Source organism: Melospiza georgiana, chromosome 2 (assembly GCF_028018845.1).
Source record: "Melospiza georgiana isolate bMelGeo1 chromosome 2, bMelGeo1.pri, whole genome shotgun sequence".
Lineage (NCBI taxonomy): Eukaryota > Metazoa > Chordata > Aves > Passeriformes > Passerellidae > Melospiza > Melospiza georgiana.
The window spans coordinates 73,225,147-73,249,188 of record NC_080431.1 but is presented as its reverse complement, the minus strand read 5'-3'; the positions used below and the strand labels follow the sequence as shown (position 1 = coordinate 73,249,188).

General features: G+C 37.9%; 1 protein-coding gene across 1 annotated transcript in view; it reads left to right on the top strand.

Moving 5' to 3' along the window:
• The window catches only part of TMEM135 (transmembrane protein 135), a 155,800-nt gene that overhangs the window by 51,684 nt on the left and 80,074 nt on the right, over positions 1-24,042 (top strand). The window contains exon 5 of the mRNA XM_058018907.1: positions 16,372-16,437. Within this exon, the coding sequence (XP_057874890.1) occupies positions 16,372-16,437 (66 nt within the window). The remainder of the gene's footprint in view (positions 1-16,371; positions 16,438-24,042) is intronic.

Sequence of the window (24,042 nt, the reverse complement as noted above, 5' to 3'; positions counted from 1 at the left end):
TGTGGGAAAAATAATTCATTAGGGCAATCACATGTGGCAATCCTGTATGTTGTTTTGGCAGCTGTGCCCTGGAATTTCCTTCACTGTATGGCAGGGAAGGTATTTTTCAGGCACTTGTTGCTGGTGGTTTTTCAAACCAGGAATTGTGCTAGCTATGCTGTGGATCTCTTCTTTGTGTACCTGTGCTGTGGGATGTAATGCAGATATTTCTCCTTTGGCCTGTGGAGTGGGAATTCAAAGGCTTTGTACACCCACATCTGGTGAGGCAGGTCTTGCACTTCCTCAGGCCAGTTCAGTTCCAACAGCAGGAAGGCATTTTGCCATCTGTGTAAAGCTGGGGAACGATTTCCACAGTTAGTGGGGTGACCTACTGGACCTCTAGGAGTCCTGTGCAGAGCTTGCTGCAGCACATCCCTCCCCCTCCCATTGCCTCTTGGTGTTAAGGCTCTTAACTGTGTATTTATTTTCCATTCTCCTAGCTGTCCATGGAATAATTTATTGAGCATACATAAGCAGGATTTTCTTTCTAGGCCTAATTCTTAATTCTTCTTATGTAAAAAACTCAGGCAAAACAGGTGCTAATGAAAATGCAGGGAAGGCCCATGGCATTTTGCACTTCAGAGTGTTTGTGGTGGAATCCCTGGACAAACAGCTTGCGTTGTTAGCACCTGGTTACTCAGACATGGTGTGTGCTTGGGTGGATGTATCTTACTAAATGCTCTGTTAGTGTATACAGATGGGAAGAGAGCTCTTTTCAGCTGAGCTTGTGTCCCTGACACATGTGGGAGTCTCTATTCCAATGGACGGACAGGGGGAAGCTTTTAGCTGTGTGATTAGGAAGACTGCTGTAACACTGATTCCATAGTTTTGCTTGACCTTGTCAGATAATGCTGATCTCTTTCCCTTCCCTCCTCGCTACTTTAAAAGCACTTGCACACTTTAATTTTCATAGAAAATATGGACAGAAGCGATATTTTTCAAAAAGAAACACAAAAGAAATACTGTATGGTTTTAGAGGACTGTGTGTATGAGTTCTGCCTGTAACTGTTCATTCTCTGTTAGGAGAAACAAACTCCTAGAGGAGTGGTGAGGTATTTCTTTCTTCAAGCTGTAAGGATGGAAAGACATTGACTTTGTGACTCAAGAAGGAGGAGATAGCTTCTTTTACAGTCTTCTTTTGAGTCTTGGCAATTTCCTCAGGTTATTTTTCAGCGGGAGGATAAATATGCTGTATATAGAATCTTTGATGTAAGTATCTGAATGTGTGGAACATTAAATAATCATAATAATGTGTATTTCCTAAATAATTTTAACAGAAAATTAAATCATTTGGCAATTAGGGCTGCTGTATCTTTTGAAGGGTTACATGCTAATTTTAGCTGGAGACTTGTAAGTAAAATAGATTACATTAACCTTTCCCTTAAGTAACAGTTTTGTCACAGAAAGACGTATCTGATTCTTTGAGAATATTAAAAATTTCCTGGTTTTGATTGCGAATGGTCAAAAAGTTAGGCTTTATAAAATTCTTTGTAGAAAAACTTAGAAATAAGGGAGCTCTTGCGATTTTGATGGGCTTCAGCATCTTTTCCATATGGATTCAATTCACATTTTTATCAGAATGTGGAAGTCATTACTCTGACATCTGAAACTGAGGTAGCAATAAAAGAAATTATCACAAACAAGACAGCAGACACAAATGATTTTGTGTATATCACTGGGTGGCCCTTTTGAAACTTTCCCGAAGTTAATTGGTTCCAGATATTTGAGAATTAAAATTGTATTGTGACAAATTTATTTCTGGTCATATTTAACTTGAGTCTTCTTGGTAAGGAGGCTTGAACAAACAGAAGAGTTGTCAACCCACACATGTCTGACTCCAGTTTTTGTTGTAGTAGCTTTAATCCCAGTTATTTGGTTTAATAAAGACCACCGAGAAAACAAACACTGGTGGTGACTGCACTGCTCTTGTAAATTATTTATCGTATCTCTAAGGTTTTACTGTGGCGTAAGTGCTGCTGTGTTAGCTTAAATTGTTCACAAATATGTCATGTCGGATTAAATGCCTGTGTAGAGTTTATGTGTGCCTGGGAGCAATGCTTCCTGCTGTCTGGTGTGACACTGGGGGTGTGTGTGTGTGCAGCTGGGGGCACACAGACCTGCCCTTATTCTTGTAGTGAGTGAGTGACCAGAGCAGGCTGAACACAAAACCTGGGGCTTCATGCTCTGCTTCCAGTAGAGCAGATGCTGCCTTACACAGGGCAGTCTGTCTGAGTGCTTTGTGGTTGTAGACATTCTGTGAGGTCCTGGGTATGGCAGTGGTGGGATTGTTTTGCTGCTCGCCTCAAGTTCCATGTGTTGGGAGCCCAGGGGCTTTGCCTGAGGGAAGCAGGAGCCCAGGATAGGGTGTGCAGCACCTCAGGTTGTTCTGCTCTTGATTTAGTATGATGTATTTTCTGTAGAAAATACATCACATTTTCAAATATTGGCAAATAGAAGACAAATGTGGCTAAGTGACATCTTAAGTGCATATTACGTGCATTGTCCTGTATATGTCGTGTCTTCCTGTACTGTAGTGTGCTCTACTGCTATAGTTATTCAGAATATTGATTGACTATTCATATGCAGATATTGCATAACAGAAGCTTTATTTTTTCCATTTTAAAACTAAACTTGGGCATAAAAAGCATTACAAAACCAAAATTACCTTAATGTTTACAGTTCCTGTCTTATCAATATGTACCTCAAATGTTTTTTTGTTCCTATAGGAAACAAACCTTTTTTCAAATTTCTTAAACTTCTATTACTGGACTGAAGTGTTAATCTTAAAAGACTTTTAACAGTTAGGGTTTGAAATTGCTAAAGCTGTTTCTGACAAATAATGGGAGTCTTGCAGTAGTAAAGTCAAAAGTGGAAATTGCTAAGTTAATTAAATTTCTCTTAATGAAAGGATCAAATTTGTAGCTCAGTATGCCAGGGTCTTGGAAGATAGTCTTTTTCTTCTCAGAGATTGTCAGCTATCAGCTGTGACACACTGGTAACAAGATACACATTCAAGCTCCCACATTTTATATGTGCATTTATGTGTATGTATATTCACACCTGGTGAAAGAGAAGAGAAAGCCTTTGTCCTTTTGTACATTTTCCAGAATTAGCAGTAAGTAAAAACGTTAAAAGGAAATGTTTGATTTGTGTAGGCATGGGTTTAATTAATACAAGTCTATGTTCTGTAAGTGTTGTGTTAGTAAAATTTATGAAAGAGCACTAAACTGCATTAGGGTAATTTATGGCCCAAATAAATGTCAGTTGCTAAGGTAAACTAGTATAGAAACAGTGCAACTAGGATAAAAAGAAGTGAAAAACTAGAGTAAATTGCAAACATTGTAAGAACAGTGATACAATTCTTTCTTTATGTTCACCCAAGCAAGTATAAGTTCATTTACAATATATTTATTAACAGTCTCAATCTAATAAAACAACACTTACAGAGCAATTTTGGGCACTTTCCAGCTCTCTGTATTGTGCAGCAACAAGTTGGGCCAGTGCTTTTTTTTTCATATTAAGGAAAAAAAGAAGGAATCTGTACTCTAGGCTCCTTTATAAGGTTGTTAAATGTGCCATTTGGCATTTCAGAGCACTGCTTTGCATTGTGCTCAATTAGTGCAGACGAGGCAATCGCAGCACCAGTTTCAGAAATGTGCCTAATTACTACAAACCACTGAGGGATCCATTCATTCTGCCTTTCTGGCTCTGTGGGTGCCAGCCACAGAGACTCCAGCAATTTCTGAAGCCTAATCCCAAGTCACTTCTCCATGTTTCTGTGGTACTTGCATTTTGGAAGCTGTAATGGGGTCTGGCTGTTTATGACCATGTGTTGCTCTGCAACTGTATCTGTAGTATATTCTGGAAATGAGACCTTGGTTTATAGGAAAGGATTGAGAATGGCCCTTTAGCCCTTTCTACATACACATGCACACATACTTCCCTCCTAAAAAAGGATGTGCCTTTTTATATTTTATTTTAAATTATTCTGACTCCTTCCACAGAGAGTCTTTAACAGAGTCTTTATTAGTTATGAAGGCTCAATTATATGGATCAATTTTTGGAACATGATTTCCTTGTAGCCTGTGCTAGTCATTATGATTTACTGGCTAGTTTGCTGACAGCCCTCTTGCAGCTTGATGACAAACCTTTCACATTAGCCTTTTTTAGACACTTCTGTTTGGTAACTTATTTTTGAACAGCTACTGGGCGTTTACTTCAAGACTTAAGAAAGATGAGTGTTGGCTAATTGCTTTGGTAAGACATGTATTTGAAAAAACAAATCCACTCTCGCTGCTTTAGTTGAAGCTGTTTTAGTTGTAGGCTTTTGTAAAGTGGTAATTCATCCTTCTCTCTTTCTACTGAGTGAAGGATTTGGCTGCTGTTGGAAAGTGTTTCTGTATAGATACTTGTGTGAGCATAAAGCATGGAACAGAGATGTCTTGGAGGAGCATCTTACTGTTGACAGTTCATGCTGACAGTTTTTCTCGTGTTTGGATTATGCAAGTTCTTTAAGGGCCAATGAAGCCCTTCCAATTTAGCATCCGTTTTTTTTTTTTTTCCCTGTATATTCTGTCAGTGAAGAGGTGAGACCTTAAACATCTGATAGATGAGAGGGAAAAACTTGTAGTGAAGACCTGAACTGACATATGGTACTTAAACCTATCATGGTGCTAGCTACTCTGTTTGCAAAACAGAGGCATCCTTTTTTCAGCCATATTTTGAAAACTTTCTGAAGAGTGAGTCCAACTGAAAGCTTCTGATTTATGTTCTTGTTTGACATTTTTGCACTTATCAGGATTAATTTGCTCATTTGATGGGGAGCACTGTGTGTTTTAGGCTCAATTGATTGTCTGCTGTGGTTTCTAAATTGTTTTCAGTTTTGCTATATTCCTTAGACAATTCCTTGTTCTGTAATGGTCTACTTGTTGTAATTTATGTACTTTTTCCTTAAGAAGTATGAGCTATTATTTGGCTGTGCTAGTGTACAGAGTGGTTAAATAAACCTGTCTGTGCAATCCAGTGCAGTTTATGGAACAGACCCACTACATGTATTTGGTACCATTAAACCTTGCCAGGAATAACTGTACGTTTTGTTCCCTGTCAAAGATCTTCTTTCTTGTTGTTTTGAACTTGGTTAAAGTGCTGTAAATCTTAAACTCTCTATAATTTTGTTGAGTTCATTGCATGTTTTAAATAAAGAGAATAGGTAAATGTAGTGTGAATAAACTGGTCTGGTGAAGAAATTCTGTTTGTCTGTCCCTGAGGCTGGAAGCAAGACTCTGAGCTATATTTGAATTGAACTTCAGGCCATCTCCTCATTGCCTTCCCAACGGTGTGATACATCCTTACATCACTTGGACTAGCTTAGGGCCCTGCTGCAATTTCTGATTTAGTAAATCTAGCAGTAGATGTACTAATAGTGTCTCCTGTGATCTGAATCAGTGGCCTTTAACTGTGCAGTCACTGTCTTTTCCTTGGGAACATTGCTCATTCCCAATAAGAGATTATGGATGTCTTGCAGATTAGCAGCTGCTCAGTTTCATAACTCTAACTATTGGTGTGTTCAAAACTTCCATAAGATACAGGTTCCTCCAGTGGCTTTTCTCTTACTGTCCTTACCTGCAGTCTCTAAATACTTCACAGTCTCTTAAAATTTATTCTCATGAGTGAACTCTGAGTGATAAATATAGTAACCATTTTTTGCAGGAGAAGTAGAATCATAGAATTATTTATTTGGATTGTGTTCAAAAAGTATTCAGTAACTTGGTGTGATTCAGTGTTAGAAAGCTGAGGCATTTGTCCTTGACTACTTCCAAATTTCTTTGGTTACATTTTTTACCACAATGGAATTGTAATTGTTCTGTATGTTCTCAAGGCAATGTATGGAAATAACTAAGTGAATATTCTTTATGACTTTTGGGAGGTAAATGAAAAGTATTACTCCTCTTTTGGATGAGGAATTGGTAGTACCATCAGGAGCAGATTTTTAGGATCTCTTGATTGAGAGTCTCCCACCCTTGGGAAAGAAGACCACGCTACTTGTTTACAGAAGAATCCTTTGTGTTTCAATTGTCCTGCCTGATGTCAGATAAGAAAAACAAAAGCTAGAATCTGGCCCTCCTTTCTGCACTCTACTTGTTTTACCAGTAATCTCATTGTGTTTCCTTGTGATTTGCCTCCCAAGTTTTAGAGAAAGAGGAGAGGGGTTTTACAGACCTGGCACTGATTGCCATGTAGCTTCATTTCCTTCTTTTACCACTGTCTGTAGCAACCATCTGAATTGTGATGAAAGTCATATATCCCCTGAGATAACCCACACATGAAAATGGAAATCAAGTCCCATATTTCTTGAGTTAGAGTAGGCTACACTTTTTTCCCTATACAAAACCATTATAGTTAGGTTGACAAAATTAGTTGGCAGCAATTACCAAATTATTATACACCAGGCAAGAATATTCCATAGTATTGAAGTCAATTCACTCCAGTAATTTTGGTGCCTGCAGTGTTCTCGAGTAGTTCTGACTGAAAGCCTCTCTGGATCTAATGTGTGTCAGGATATGGAGGCCAACTTCATTTCAGGTGGCTTGAGTCCAAGTCTGGCTCATGCCTTGATTTTTAAGGGCATTTTACTAGTTCAGCTTGCTAGAGATGCTTTCTTCTGCTTTGACATTTGCTGCTTGTCCTCTGGTCATGCGGCTGGGCTGGATGCAGTAATCCATCCACTGCAGGGTCAGGGCAGCTGCCTTCCCTTTGTGGAAAACAGTCAAGAGCAAGAAGGAGAAGTATCCATCTGGGATGACAGAGAAACAGAAGGGAAGTGTTTTAGACTTATGGGTAAATCCTACAGATTTGTAGGTTTAGAATTCTTTAGCTACAAAATTAGAGGTGGTGAGTTCTCATGCGTTTTGTTTGAGAAGATCTGACAGATTTTACTACTTTTCGCTGTTGTACATGTGCATAATGTAGCAGGGCTTGTGGAGTACAGCTGCACCATGGCTTCTGTCAACAGCCTAAATGTTGAAAGTAGACATGGCTCTTCTGATGGTGTATGTGAAGGAGAAGTGTGGCTTCCTCCTGAGATTAGTCTTGTGGTAAAAGTTTCCTGCTTTTCTTAAAAAGGGAAAACAGCATGCATGCATGCTTTGCTATGGGCTTTGCCCTGCTTGGCAGAGAGGAGTGATTCTTAGATGCTGTAGGGACTGTTTTCCTGTCAGTTTTGAGGAAAAATGCTTGGGAATTAGAATTCTTGCTCATTTAGTTTGTCTGAAATGGCTTCACTTGCAAACTCTTGAGTGTTGTGCAGCCCATAAGTGAGGGTTTCTATTAGTTACTCATGGCCAAAATAAGAACAACTTTCTTGGGAACAGGAAGCATTTAACCAGTGTTTCCGCCAGCTCTTAAAATATTGTTCCAAGGAATTAGCTCTCCTAAAATTTTTAGCTCTCTTAAAAAGAAAAAAAGTTGATTAAAAAATGATTCAGAGCACTACATTACTAATGGTAGTTAATTGATAGCACTAATTAACTAATGATAATTAATTACCATTCCCTGTATAGTATATGGCTTTTTGAATTTTCTTGCTGGTTATTTTATATTAAGTGGTTTCAATCATAATCAGTATCTGATTTAGTTAAGTGTTTTATAGATAAGACCATATGATAAATCACAATTTTTTATTAGGTCATCACCAGAACAGACATATTCTTCCTCAAAAGCAATTTAGCTTTTCTCTACCATTAGTAAAACCTTTTTATAAGCTGCTCCAAAGATGAAGTAGTGTTAACCTGTGTTTCTAATTAGTTCTGAAAGATTGTGTGACATATATGTGTTTAAACAACGAGTTTGGAAAGTGAGTTAACTGTCTCATGCAAAGTCGATGTAATCTGTTGTACTGTTTACACCGTGGTCATAATAAATCACTAATTTAAAAATGTTTTTTGGATTGTATTCATATTAGTTTAGCACACAACACTGTGAGTAAATCACAATACATGGAAACAAACCAAATGAGACAAAGAAATTTCTGTTCCATTTGCAAATACAGAGAACTACTACTTAAAATTGCTACCAGTGGGAAATGTAAAAGGTGAGGTAATCCCCTAAAGAAAAAGGGCACTGATTGTGAAACACATTAAATGTAAATCTTGTAAAACTTGTAGGGAATGTACTGAAGTACTGAATTGAACCCACTCAGAGTTCATGCTTAACAAGAAATTCTGGTCAATGAAGGCAGATAAAGGAATTGTAAATGACTGTTTAAATTAGTCTGGAATTCCAGAACATGTGCTTGGATAATATGAAATAAAGCTGTGTAAATATGCAGCTCTCATTAATTTTCTGGTCATAGTGAATGTCTGTTAGAAGATCCAAGGCTGGTATAGCTTGCTGGTGTTTAAATATCTGCCATTTTTCAGGGGTTAGAATGAAGAAGAGAGATCAAGGACCTTTTGATTTTGCTCTCTGTTGTCCCAATAACACACTAAGGAACTACAGGTGGACCATGAAAGCTCACCTCAGTCTTATTTAACTTGTGTGGGAGAAGAATTTGGATTCACTTACAGTAGCTTGGGAATGAATTCTACAGGAACATCCTGGTGCCTGTTGTGATGTCACACACCCTGTCTTCTCTTCCGTTGTTTCTTTCACCAGTCCTTGTAAGATGAGGAGGATGTGGTGCTACTAACTCACAGCAAAAAATCAAAATGGATGGACAGGCAAAGATGTAGAAATAAGAGTAGGATGATCAACAAGTCCAAGTGTAAGATGCTGTACTTGGGTTTGGGCAAACCCAAGCACAAATACAGGTTGAGCAGAGAATGGATTGAGAGCAGCCTTGGAGAGAAGAACTTGGGGCTGTTGGTGGATGAGAAGCTCAACATGACCTGGAAATGTGCACTCACAGCCCAGAAAGCTGGCCTCATCGTGGACTGCATCCAAAGCAGTGTGGGTAGTAGAGTGAGGGAGGGAATTCTGCCCTCTGCTCGGCTCTCGTGAGACTCTACCTGGAGTGCTGTGTCCAGCTGTGGGGTCCTCAACATAAAAAGGACTTGAACCTGTTGGAGCATGTCTACAAAGATGATGAGAGGGCTGGAGCACCTCTGTTATGAAGGCAGACTGGGAGAGTTGTGGTTGTTCAGCCTGGAGAAGATTCCAGGGAGACCTCACTGCACCCTTTCAGTACTTGAAGCAGACCTAAGAGAAAGATGGGGACAAACATTTTAGAAGTGTCTGTGGTGATGGGACGGGGGGGTCAATGGTTTAAAACTGAAAGAGGGCGTGTTTAGATGATATGCAAGAAAGAAATTCTTTGCTGTGAGGGTGATGAGGCACTGGAACAGTTTGTCCCAAGATGTGGCTGCCCCATTCCATGGAAGTGTTTAAGACCAGATTGAATGGGGCTTTGAGCAACCAGGTCCAGTGGAGGAGGTTCCTGCCCATGGCAGGGGAGTTGGACTAGATGGTCTTTAGAGGTCCTGTCCAACCCAAACCATTCAATAATTCTGTACAGTGTTGGAGTTCATTGGAGCTCTGGATGCAGGGCAGTGTCACCGTTTTATCCTGAAAACTTGGTGGCTACATCAAGCCTTGTCAGACCTGCTGTTTCTGCACATTGTTCCTTCAGCAGCCTTTGGCCAGGCAGCAGCAAAGTTCTTCATGGATCAGTTTCAAAAGGGATAGAAAGAGATGGTGCATGATCAGTGCTCCTTCTCACTATTTTGGAGCTGAAAATCTGAAGATTGTGCTGCCCCTAAATCCAGGGGTGATCACTGACTGTACAAGCAAATGTGCTTGTATATTGCTGGTCTGGCCAGACTGGTGTATCGGCCACTGTCTTTTCTGCTCTGGCAGCATTACTAATCAAAACCAGCTTTGACAGTTGCCATGTGCTTTCTGCAGCCTGGCTTGCAGCTGTTTGCTGTCCTTCTGCTATGTGATTGGAAAAAAGGAAGGTTTTACTTGGCTTCACTGATCATTTCTCAGATGCAGAAACCTCTGCTCTATGATGATGGTGGGGCAGGCTGCTTGGACCTCCTTTCTCTGGCATTTCTGTCAAGGCAGGGGAGATTAAATGGCCTATTTCTCCAGTTTCCCATGCTGGCTGCTGGCCTGGTTTGTGGGTAATTCAGTTCATGAGCATTATATTGCTGGATTTTTTTTTTTTCTGGCTTCCTGATACTTTGTTAATTGCAATGTTGAGCCCTTTCAATCCTTTGTGCAGAGAAAACTAGAAAAAGGTGAAAGTCAGTTACAGGCTGGGACCAGGAATCCCAATGTAAATACCAAGCATTTTTTGTGAGGGGGCTGGGAGGAAGGAAAGGGAGAGAAACAGGTAGAAGAGAAGTCAGGAGAAAAAAAGCAATTATCATGATCTTGGCAAATGTTACAAATACCACAACTGCAAACTACTAGCTTCAGATTAAGATAAATACATACAAATGTTTTTTATTTCATCCTTTTAGCAGCATATATCATGTGATTATTTCCATGCTTGGTTTGTTTGTTGAGCGTGTATTCTGTAGTTTTAAATTATAAAGCTCTTTAAGGACAGGCTGAGGTTCCTGAGCAGGCTGCAGCAGGGAGAAAGATTGGGATAGTTTAGTTAGTTAGGTAGAGGGTAGAGATAAATTGGTTCATAAGGTAGTTTATTAACCCTGAAAGTGCACATTCAGGTCAATGAGCAAACGGAATTTGTAAATGGAATAAAAGTTACACTGAACTGTGTTCAAATTTGAACCTATGTTTACATGATAAATCTGCAAATACTCTCAGGAACAAGCAAGACAAAAAAAGTTACTCTGCTGATAGTCTTGTTAGTTTTAATACTGATTTATTTATGCTATATTAGTGATGTGTTTTGCATGTCTCCAAACCTCTAGTTAGGGAGGCAACACATGTTTATTATTTAAGAAAGAAGAACATTTCCAATAGTACTTATAAGATACATGGCCAAATGTGTGCTTTGCACAAATGTTGGGTAAGTAACCAGAGGAGAGGGATATCAGGTATTATGGGACGCAGAGATGGGTGTTTGGTGCAACAAATTCTGAAAGCTGAATTTGGGAAACAAAATAGAGATGTTTTGAAGAATGGGTACAAGGCTTTCATAAACTCTGTAAAATATGCTTTATCATGAGGTTTAAATTGTTTAGTCTTTGGAGAGTTCCCAGTTAAGTTACTTCTATTGAAAGTAAGAGTAGGATATTATTTGATCTATTAATGGGTGACTGGAAAGAGCTTGTGTCTCACTGATGCCAAATATAGGCTGATCTGTGCATTGTACAAATAAGGTTCCAATAGTTCAGTAATGAAGGCAGAGACATTCAGAGTCATTCAACAAAGTAAAAGATGGAGGTATATGGAGTTCACATCTGTACAATGGAATTAATTGAACTTTTAATGGTTTTTCAGAGAGTGGGAATTTGCATACCTGTCTTTTTAAAAGCTTGAGTTCAGATTCAGTATTGTATTTTAACATACTTATAAAATATTTTAAATCTCTAAAGTATGTAGAATGGCAATGCATTTTATTTTGGTACTGTGGTAATTTCATTTAAAGTTGTAACAATAATTAAGCTCCTCAGTTAAATCTGTCATCTGGAGTAAGGTTTAAATGCACACAGTTGCTTTACATTTGACTTTTTGTGGACAGAATTCAGGAAAAAAAATTCAAAAACTTCTTCTGTGTTTTCCTAGTAATTATTGCTTCTAACTCTCACCAGATCTTTTTTATCTAGCACTCCTCCTTGTTTTCAAAAGTTGTGTGATGGTTAGCTAATAAGGGCTTTAACAATAGTTCATGTATAATTGAAAGTTGAAAGATTGTTATTAATGATTTTGGATAGACTGTCAAAACCCTTTCTTCATGTAATTTGCTTTTCACAAACCAGCACAAATTTTACAGGCTAGAGCTGTCAGCTAGCTATTGTATCCAAGATCAGCAAACCTAATAGGAGAGAAAAATGTCTTTTGTAATATTCCATTCTTTTTTATTCTTATAAACAATTTGCATTATTTTAATTTTAATTCAAATAGGGGTTTTTTTTCTGTTTTGTTTTGGGTTTTTTAATGCACATACAGAAGAAATGCCAACATTTGTCAGGTGATTAAAAAGTGTGCATTTCTAAATTCATTAACTTGTGTGATCAATCTCTTCACTGCTTGCATTTCCAGTTTTAACTTTGGTAAAACAGTAACTATTCTGGTGAGGTATTATGTGAGACCATTTTATTTTTGAGCATACCTAGAAAATTCAAGACATCTGGAATCTAATGCAGTGTTTCTGTTTTTCGTACCATTTCCATCAATAATGCACAATTATCTTCCACTTTAGTTCTGGTTCATACAAGTGATTCCTCTGGTTTTTTTTAACCCACTTGCAATGAATTTGATCAGGAGCAACTGCTTTGTTGGAGTGGGAACAGTTGGCATCTTTGTCAGGAGATGACCTTAGAGCTTGCGCGGCGTTGCAGAGCGTAGCGTACCTCAGGCTGCCATTTCACCTCAGTATATTGTAACACACCGCGTGTTCTTGGTAATGAGCAACAATTTTAGGATTCAGTAACAATCATCTTGGCAACACATTTATTTCACACTGACATCACTAGAACCATGTGTTGACAGTTTGCTTTCTTAGGAACCTCTGACTCCCATGGCTGAGTAGAAGGCTTATTCACAGTGAATTGAATGCAAATAAATCTCAAGTTTTTACAGCTTTCTAAAATATCAGATTATATTGTAATAATCAGTGAAAAACAGTTAAAAATTAGCTAAATTCATAGTCAGCAGTTTCTTTGAGAATAGTATAGTTTCTTAAATGGACAGTTATGCCTAGTTTGATTTGTGACAGAGCTATAATTTGCATGCTTTTAGCAGATTTAATACAATGAAATAAACTTGCCATTTCTATATACTTTGTATCTTTTAACAAATTACTTAAAAGTAAATCCTTTGAACTCAAATGTTTTTAATAGATTTAGTCAGTATTAAAACAAGTTGTGTGCAAATACTTTGCAGCATGAATTTTGACTATTATTATACTGGTAACTTTGGTAGATTTGAAATTACATACCAAGGATATGTCAGGCAAGATGTGTTCAATAAACTGGATTTTTAGTCAAAGTAGATTTGGTGTCCTGTAGGGATCCTTTTACTCTCAGCAAGATATTATTATAAATAGAAAATACATGAAGTGTGCAAGAATATTGTTGTTTTTATATTGCTGTTGTGGTTCTTCATGCAGCTTTTTTTCCCTCTGTACTTTATGGAGCATTAAGTATGATGAAGTTTGTCTCTAACATTAAAAAAAAAATAAGGTCCATGTATATTTTGACTTTCTCCACCCTTATGCTTATTCTTTCATGTCCAACATGTGCAGCTCAAATGCCAGCAGGATGTTCTGTGTTTTTGGATTTCCTTGTGTCTTGGCTTGTCACAGCTAGAAACTGCAGGATAGCCTTCCACTTGGCTGGCACAAAGGATTTCCACCACTTAGAGAGAATTTGAGGAATTGGGCTGTGTTCCTCTGGAGAGCAGAAGGAATTTACAGGTCATCTGTAAATTGCATTTTTTTTGTGGGCTTGTCACTTAAAATGTTGTTTTGAAATGCTGAAACATGTTGATCAGAGAGGTCGTGAGACCTGCAATCTTTGAGATGCTGAAAATGGGCCTAGACAAGCTGGTTCAAGGGAACTTGAGCAGGATCAGAATCATGGAGTTGTTAAGGTTGAAAAAAGCCTTTAAGGTCATAGAGTCCATCCATTAACCCAGCACTGCCAAGTCCACCACTAAACCATGTTCCCAAATGCTTTTAAATACCTCCAGGGATGGTGACTCAAACGCTTCCCATGTCAGCCTGTGTTCAAGTGCTTTACAACCCTTTCCAGGAAGAAACTTTTCCTAATATCCCATCTAAACCTCTTCCCCAGTGTAACTTGAGGCCATTTCTTCTTGTCCTGTCACTTGTTACCTGGGAGAAGAGACTGACCTTCACCTGGTTACAACCTTCTTTCAGGCAGTTGCAGAGAGGGATAAGGTCCTCTCTGAGCTTCTTTTCCCCAGACTAAACATCCCCAGCTCCTTCAGCTGCTCCTCATAAGACTTGTGTTCCAGACCCTTTCCCAGGGCTGCTACACTTCCTTGGATATGGTCCAGTATGATTCTGTTTGTTTCTGCATTTGCAGGGCAGAAGGGAAAAAGATAGAAATTGAAGACAGTGTGGAAGCTTTAAAGAACCAGAAGTGTTACAGATAAATTTACATTTTAAGACTGGCAAAATTTTGCTAACTGATTACTTTTATCATTAGTCTTTGTGACATTATAGCACTGTGAAGGTGTTAAAATATTCTGAATGGTTGCATCATGCTATTCTACCTTGTAAGACATTGCCTTACTGAATCTCCACATGTTCACAGCTAGTTTGCTTTGTCAAAAGAATGCAGACCTGAACTATTTACTGCCAGTGTCCACCTTCTTCACCTTAAAGCTTACACCAACAGTAGGCTTGGGCTGATTACTGTTCTGAAAGATGAACTTCTTTAAGCCTCCTCTTGGATTTTGCACACTGAAACGCCCAATAGTGCTTTCTGCAGCCTTGTCATTGCCAGTCAAAGGCTACAGGTGGCCTCATCCCCACTATGCAGTTTGTGTGGGAAGCTGTGTTTGTAGGGCTCATCTTCTTAGTCAAGGGTGGCCTACTGGAAGGCATCTGTGATGTTGCTTTTGCTGTTGCTGTGATTTTTCCTTGTTTCTGAATGGTTTTGAGATCTGGCATTAATGAGGTGAGTACAAGTGTACTAAGAGAGATCTCTTACTAGTAGATGTGAACAGAAAATCACACACACCAGTGGTTTTCAAAAGGAACAAAAGCAGCTTGGCTGTATTGACAGAATGCTCAATTTGGTTGAAACATCCCTTAAAATATTGGTGAAAGAAGCCAATTTCGTGAAATACAAAAGGCTGTGTGAGGTTCACTTCATCTCTCAGACAAGAAAGGTTTGAGAAGCAGAATCACAGTGGAGCACTGCCCTGTGTCCTTGTGGGTGTAAATGAAGTAATGGATTTTGCAGCCCAATGTTCTGGAGTGTACACATTCATTTACAGGTGTGTGTGGGATACATAAGGTAATTAAAATATCTTTTTTAAAGTTATTTTCTGCAGAATATTATGTAGGAAGGAGTAAGCCTCACTTAATCTGTCTCTTGGAAGACTGAGGAATTAATCTCAAGAGAGGTCTTTGATACCATATTTATTGAGATACAGCTGTCTTAAGGTAGTGTTAGTGGGAACCCAGCAAGTCATGTGAGCATGGAAACACTTAGATGCTTTTTTTCCAAATCACTGTTTGGAAAGATGATCAGCTACTGCAAACTGCTTTTATTTATAAACTTTCTAAATATGGTTGTTGTTGTTGTTGTTTTTTCCTGAACAGCCTGCTACCTACTCCTTAAAACAGATCCTTAAATGTCAGGGTATTTTTTTAATTAGAACTAGAGATTAAAACCATGGTTTTTTGCAGTTGAAATTGAAACCACCTTCACTGTTTGCTATGGAAACAAGTTTTTAAAACAAATGTGTTCATTTGTATGCTGTTGTGCCAATCCATGAATTTATGTAGCTTGCAGATTTTTTTCATGCTTTTTTCCAACCAGCTTGTAGAAAGATAGGTGGTACAGAACCTATTATAGTTGATATTAAGCCAGTAACCTATATCTGTATCAGAGGTATGTTTTAATTGTCTCACTGGATTAAGGAAAGGATGGAGGAACTAACGCAAAAAGGTATTCAATCTAATTAAAGATGGGAGATTTCCCCAAAATTGTATTCCCTGCCATTTGCACATGACAATGTTGTGTTTTATAATCTCACCATTACTGAGAGTTAAGAGGGGCTTTTAGGAATAGCACCACATCATATTATTTTGTCATACTCATTGGTCAGTTTAAATGTATATTATTAAACAGCAATTTTGAAATTAAGTTTCATGAGTCATGAAATACCATATGGTTGATTTTTCCACAGTACCCCACTTGTACTTTACAGCTTCTGGAGAACAGTTTTCTGGGGCTGAGCATCTCTGACCTGCTCAAAGAGTCTTCTGGAACAGCTGGGATGTTGCCTGAGGGATCATGTACTGTTACTTAGGCTGAGACCAAAGCCCTCAATATGTCTCACCTTCCCTAAACTGTGCAGGTTGTTCTAAAGGAATTACTGGAGCAATTCAAATGTAAAATAGGTGCTAGCAGAAAATATAAAAAATGTTATAACAAGTTGAAACAAACTGTCATAAGCTGTTTTTTAATGATTAATTTGTCTCTGTGTTTGTTGATGCAGGCCACAGAAACATTGTTCCGAATGGCAGTAGCAAGAGGAGCTATCACACCTTTAAGACATGGAGAAGTAAGGCTAAATAGATCTGGTTTTTTGTTTCTTATTTATGTGTGATGTAATGCTTTATTAATATAGTGTTTTATAAATTCCTGGAAGTCATGCTGTCTTCAGGTAAGTGAAGAGAGTTGGACTACATATAACTTGCATACCTACATTCCAGTATTGTTTTAATGGAGAACAGGAACATAAATACTGCCTAGTCAGAAATGAAGTATTTTTCAAGGAATTCCCTATGCTTCTCTTTGCTTCAATCATTACTTAGCCATATGATAGAAGTGGCTCAAGAGAGCCTTTCAGCTGCTTTGCCAAGTGCTGGGTTCCAGTTTTTCACTGAATTTTCTTGATTAAAGATGGTCAAAATTAGAGAAATTCACAGGAGGTCAATATTTGTTACTGGATAGCTGTGAAGGGGTTACTTCATCCTTTGTTCCTTTTGAGAAATAGTAACTTCATGTAATATACAAAGTATTAACACATCAGTTATTCCAGAGAGGATAAATGTATTGGAATTTTATGTTGGTCATACACACTTCTGTTTGTGATGAACATTTTTTTTTCCTTTTTTGTACAGTTTTATATCTGGTAAACATGCTTTTGAACGTTGATGATTGAATATCTCCAATATGAGTTGGTGCCATTTATACTTAGGTTGAATTTAATTTGAAAAATAAAATACTTCAGTCAGTCATGTCACTGGAAGTGAAGGATGATCTGAGCATTGCCACAGCTGGATGCTAGAGAGTGTGTGGGTTTTCAGTGTAAGAAACCTCAGTGTCTTTTCGTGGTAATATTGTTTTGATCAAATTCCTAGTAAGTTTGCAAAAAGTTCTTATCAGAGGCACAGTGTTCAGTCTGTAATCTTGACCTACACTTACCCTGGAGTCCCAGCTGTGCTGTAAAATGTTCCTTATGCTGATGAGGTTGCCTTAATCTCTTTTTTGTGACAAAATAATGTATCTCTGCATCAGTGTCTGAAGATGTACCTCAGATATCATGTCCTGCCATTGTCTGTAGTTTTAGCTTTTCTGAGTATATGGGTCCTCTCTGAATTTTGTGTATTGCTATTTTCTACAGAAGAATGTAATGCCATTTCCAGAAGTGTTAGTTACCTAATGTGTGCATCCTTTCCAAATTCCCTGATTAGTTTTGTTTTTTTTTTTTTTTCAGTGAGGGGTTCTTAATTTTCTGTTTTAAAGACCAGGTTGCCCAAAAGGTTTATGTAGTTACCCAGTCAATGATGTGAATTATGGAAAAAAAAAATTATTGGTTTTCTTAAAGAGTAACTAATTGTACTGTTTGCAAGCCAAAATACTGGGACAACTACAGATGTAATGATGTCTGTTGTGAATAATATTAGTAATTTCTGAATCTGATACATCTTCTGTTGAGCCAGTTTAGCTCACTGATAAGGTAGAAAAAATTTAAATTTTTTCTTCAGGTATTCCTTCTCATTTTTTATCCATTAAACCACCTCAAAGGCTAGAGAGAAGCAGAGGAGAAGCAGTAACATAAGTGGTGAGAAGATGTTACCATGGTTAGCAAGAAAAGAAGTGTAAGAAAGTCAGCTTCATGTTGGTGTATGGTTTCCTGTGATACTTTTTCTGAGGTATTCCTGGGGCCTCAGTGGAAATGCAGTTAAGACTAAGCTAGATAATTTATAGATAAAGCATGTAATAATGGTCCAGAATTGGCTTTTTGTGTAAGAAGGCAGTGGGAGAAACAAGAAAATACCCTTTTTCTCTCTTGTATTTTTATTGGACTTTATGCAGCAGAAAATGTTTTCTCTCAAGGGAATTATTTTCATTGAATTCCATTGTAATTATAATTCACTTAGTCTGAAAATGAGAAATTACATTATTCAAATGAAGCTAATTTTTCCAGAAGAAACATATAATTATCAAGTCATACTAAAATTTTTTTTGCTCTTCCAAGAAGTTGCTGAATGTTTGCACACAGTAATAGAAAAGGAGGCAGAAAAAAAGTTGAATATGAACTAAAGTTGACTGTATTCTGTTTGAGAAGTGTGAATTTGGCAGTGAAAAACAAAACAGAGAAACTTTTAAAATGGAAATTTCAAAATACGGAGGCAGCAATCCAAATGTGCAAAAGTGCTGTTCAACTTTCACATCAGCACTTAAAAATGTAACACCATTTAAAATTTGAGAGAGGGTAAAAATGTTCACTGCTAGAAGGCAAAAGTCATACCTGTTTATTTTAAATTAATAAAAAAATGGCATTATTCTTTCTGTACCACTGAACAGATTATTGTGCAAACATTTCTTCTACAGGCAACACAGGGTGCATGAAAAGCTGTGCATTATGACCCAGTTGTTATCACCAGGTGGATTTATAAGTTGGCAGTCCCTTTTATTTCTCCTTTCAACATTTCCTCATTCATTTGGCCGTATCAGGTCTTTATGCATATAAAATTTTTATGTTTTTCATTTATTTTCCTTGAAGAAATTATAAAATGAGGATGTATAGGTTTGGTCTTTCTACTTTTGCATGTGGTTTATAAAATCATTGTTAAGAGTTTGTATAATTATGCTGCCAAAACTAATTATCAAAATTGGGTGCATCGTGCCAAAAATTATTTAACTGTGGAATATTAATCATAGAGGTTCCTGAAGAATCTTCTCAGCAGTTATTTTGCTCCTGGGTGGGTTTAAGTGTAGTAGCATCTGTGGGAGGGAATCAAACCCAGAAGTAATTCATTCTCAGGATTCAATATGTTGTTGTCTGTGTTAATTAGATATTTCTATCAGTTATTTTGTTGTGGGGGTGGTGCACGAGGCAGAGCCCTATTCATTTCTGTTACCACTTCTAGCTGATGCCTAAATGATCCAAGAATTGTGGGAGCAAATGTGATCACACCAAATTCCATGGCTGTGCTTCTCTCTGGGAATCCTAATGTGCATTTCATTAATGACACAAGGCTGAGAGCCGTGCATTTGAGGAGCCCTGACCTGGCAGCACCTGAGAGCTTCTCCAGATGCTTCTTCTGCTCTGGTCTTCATGCAAGAGGCTCAGGTCTGCTGCCATCAGTTCCTCTCAGTGTTCAGTCTCCTCCAGACAGGCCTGCTGTCTCTGTGGAGCTGGCTGATAGGGCAGCAGTGATGGGGTTGAGGAAACAAGAGCAGCAAATGAGTGACAAGAGGAATACAAGGAGGCTCCTGCTTCAGAGGTGACTTTTTCTACTTTCCAGTTCTGCATTCCTGAAGCCTCTACGCTGTGTGCTGAGTCCCCAGGGGAAAGCTGTAAGGAGGAGTAAGGGTTGGCAGCAATGGGCTGTGAGGAGTTACTGAGTGCATGGCAGCAGGATGGAATACATTTGGCACAAGCTGAGATCAATTTGGTGACTATACACAGAGAGAACTTCCAGAATTTTACTGGAAATGACCAATTTTATTCACGTTGTGCCAATGATACACCAGAACCAGTGTCACTTAGGATGTGGATATCTTGTGGAGATGCTGAACAGGAAGGAGAGATCTGGTGAGGACAATGAGCTCACAGAACATTGATGACCTCAGGCCCTGTAGATGAGGGAAATGGATCTACACAGAGAAGGAGCAGGGGGATAAACTGAGAGGGTGAAAGGCTTAATGGAAAAAATGCATGAAATACATAGGCTGACAGCCAACAGGTCTAATGGTAGAGTTATGATTCCCAGAGAGCCACAACTGATACCAGACATGCATGACCTTTGTGGCTGTTAGCATAAAAATGTAAGCTTTTCTAGCCTAAAATGGCTTACTGCTTTGCAGTGCAATACATGCAACTGTATGCATTTCTATGGCAGTACATACCTGTGCTTCAAAGTGGACTTTGTTGGAAAAAGACAAGTTTTTGCTTTTGTTTAAAGCAGTTTTTAAGAGATTTCACCATTCTGTGTGTTTTCTGTAAATTCAGTGATGTGAATTGCAAAGTTTTATGAATTTAGCCCGGATATGTGTAAAATGTAATTTCTGTAGATTTGTGTTCGTAGTTAGTACCAGTGATGTGTTTGTGATACAACAGTTAGCTAAACATTGAACAAGGGGATCAGTAAGGGTCTTTAAAATGTGATTTCTTTAATATTTGTACAAATGAATCCATAACAGTGGGAACAGCAATATGAAGCACTCCTTCGTGCAGCACTGCTTTTTGTTCAACAGATGTACTGAAAGAACCTTGGACAGGAGGGTACATAGTTGAAGTGACATTACTGCCAGCTCAGGTTTTCCTTGCCCTCTTTCTTCACAGCCCACTGTGCCATGGCAGAGTGCAGTGTAGTCTCCTGGAAACTTGCCTGTGGAATTATAGTCATATAGACATGAACCTTTTGTATTATTAACAGAAACTGTGATGGCTTTTTTCATGAGGAGGAACTTCTTGATTTTGCCAATGGAGTGATTCAAAAGAGATATTAGGACACCTGTCATCATATTTAGTTGTGTAATGTGAAGATGACACAGAACTAAGTATTCATTAAATGATAATCTCCTCCACATGAAGGATTGTTAGTCTCTTGAATTTTATCCTCTGGGGTTTTTCCTGTCCTGGTTAAGGGTTGTTGGCACACAGAAAACATGTGTGTTTTTTAAATTTAATAGATTGCAAAATGGTGTAAATTTAATTTAGCCAAATTGTATTTCTGAATGTTGTGTAAGATCCAAAGTGCCAGTAGGTTTCAGTATTAACTTCTCATATAAAATTACCCCCTTATATTTGAAAAGTATTTGCAAAACTAAAAGAAAGGGTTTGGTTGCAGGCTGGTCTGAGTGCCTGTTCATCTAAAGTGAAGCCCCTTTCCTCTGTCCTAAGAAAATAATGTTTAATTTTTAGTTTTTTCAAAAGAAATGTGTTCAAAAAAAATCAAAATTAAAAAGTTATTCTATAAGAGTGTTCTGAACCATCAGTTAACAGCTCAAATTATTGGCATGCATAGTTATAGCTTTCTCATTAGTGAAATCTATTTCGGAAGTAGAGCCTGTCTTTTATAACTTCTAAAGAAGAAGCAATGGATAAGATGTATCCACAAGAATAGAAATATTTTATAGTCCTTTGGCTTAAGGTTTTGGTTTGGGGCATACGTGTCAGAAGTATTTTAAAATAGTACTGGGATCTGGAAAATTCTTCTGGCAGGTCACAATGGGTAACAGTTCAAAGGTAATTTAATTGCCAAAGACTGGCATACCTTATCTATGTTATCTGGAAGTAAGTCAAAGGTAAATAATTCTTCTGATTAAATGCAGTGAAAACTAAAGCTTGATTGGAGAGAGAGAGAGAGAGAGAGAGGTTGAGAATGCAGTTGAACCCTGGGGAGAGAAACCAGCAGATTGCCTTTGAGGTGTTCCAGTGTACAGTGTTCCAGTGCTGTTTTTGCCATGTGTTCAGTTGTGTGAAGGTGTTATGTGTCTAGCTTGCCCTGGGTTATCCATTTTAAGTGGCCTATGGATTTTTGATTAATTTTTAGTCATGAAGAGAAAGGAAAATTTGTTTTAAAACCATAGTTGAATATCAAGAACTTTTCTGCTCTTTTAAAATGCCATTTGCCTACCGATAATCTGTTACTTACTAAAGATCATCTCTAGCCTTGACAGAGTATTGATCTGCTCTAAGTAATTTTGTTGTGATAGCATTAGTTTGTTAGGGAATGTGAAAAATTAATGCACTGTAGGAATCATGGCTGGTGTAAATTTAAGGTAGAAGTACCTGTAAATAAGAGAGTGGTTACATTTCAGTGGTTATATTGCAGAATATGGAGAGGTACCACTGAAGAAAGGTAACACACAAGTTTGGGAACTCTGAGAACTTGAATTTCAAAACAGAAGTGAAATAATATCTATGTAACTCATGCTTTGTAGTTTTCTTTTAAGTGTATGGAAAATATAGTCTTGTCTATTTTTCATGGAGTGGAACAATAGAATTTAGTACTTCAAGCATTTAGCATATCATGCTGGGCATTATTATTGTTGTAATTTTCTTTAGTTCAAACTCATGGTATGTATTTATCTTAGAATAGTCTTAAATTCCCTTAATGAAGTGTAACACAAGGCTGAAAAGTAAATTAAATTATGCCCAGAGGTATTTTCCAGGTGTGTTTCACCAAGAAAGTATTGGCAGGGAGTAAAGTAAGGAGGGAATTACCTATTTTAAAGATTTCTCTTTTTTTCCTGTCTTAGTACTTAGCCTGTGTATTTCAGATTTCTTACTGTCTTGCATCAGCAAAGCAGCTAGTGCATGGTAAAAGTAGACAATAAAAAATTATGGCAACAAAGCTAAATGTAAGGAAATGTATTTAGCTCCCAATCTAGTTTTTTTTTGGTCTTCTATGTCATGGCCTTGGAATGAAGCTGTCATTTTGCTTTATACTTAAAACCTGTCCCCAAAATTGCCCCCTGCAACTCTATTGTTCTGCAAGAGAAAAGATCATGTGCAGGGAGATTTTTACTCCTGTACATGAGGAAAGGCAGAGTAGGTGCTACTGGAGTTTGATGCTTGAATAATGCTTCTTTCTCACTTTGGTGGTGTCCATACTGCTGTATGTTAATTCATTCATAGAGTTGAAGAAATAGACAACTGTAAGAAGATACTTAACCTGATAAAGCTACGAATTTGTTCACATTCCTTTAGTAACACTAAGCATTTAAGAATGCTGAGTGTTACTGAAGCATGCATATAACTAATCCTTAGTTTTTGTGCAAGTTGTTGGAAGAATTAGCCAGTGTCTGAATGTCCACCATTTTCAATAACACATTTTCAATAACAATAGTGTAAATATATGCATGTCAACTAAATTACTGCTGTTTGTATAGTCACAGAATATAGAATGGTTTGGGTTGGGAGGGACCTTGAGGAACATCTAATTCCATCCCCCCCCCCCCCCCCATCATGGGCAGGGACGCCTTCCACTGACCAGGTTGCTCAAAGCCACATCCAGCCTGGCCTTGAACAGTTCCAGGGATGGGGCATCCACAGTTTCTCTGGGCAGCCTGTGCCAGTCCCTCACCACCCTCACAGTAAAGAATTTCTTTCTAACATCTTATCCAAATGTTCTCTCAGTTTGAAGCCACTCCCCCTTATCCTATCACTGCAGTGCCTGGTGAAGAAACCCCTCTTGGCTTCCCCATAGGCCCCCTTCAGATGCAGGATGGTTGCCATGAAGTCTCCATGCAACATTTGCTTCTCCAGCCACTTTGAAGGAGGAGTGTCTTAATTTTAGTGTAAATGTTACTTACATTCAATGATTTTCAGCTAATTAAATATAACATTCCTTTTGTAAAACAGTGTTCTTATTCAATTCAAGTTATTTTATGCTTCTTGTCCGTGTGTTATACTTAGTAAAGTATTGTTGAAACAAGAAATAATAGTCATATTTGGTAACTTTTAATTGTCCTGTATGTTAACAGATTGCATAAATCAAAATGCAGTTAGAAATGTCTTTTTTTGGGTTTCTGAAAAAAAGATGAATGTGCCTATAGTCAGTGAGAAAGCTTTTTCCATTCCATTCCCACCTAAACAATAGTACTATGATTCTGTGTGCTACTCTATGCTTAAAGACCTAAATTTTCAAACATTTTTCTGTAGGTATAAAACTAGAATAATCCTACTTTTATTGGGCATATACAT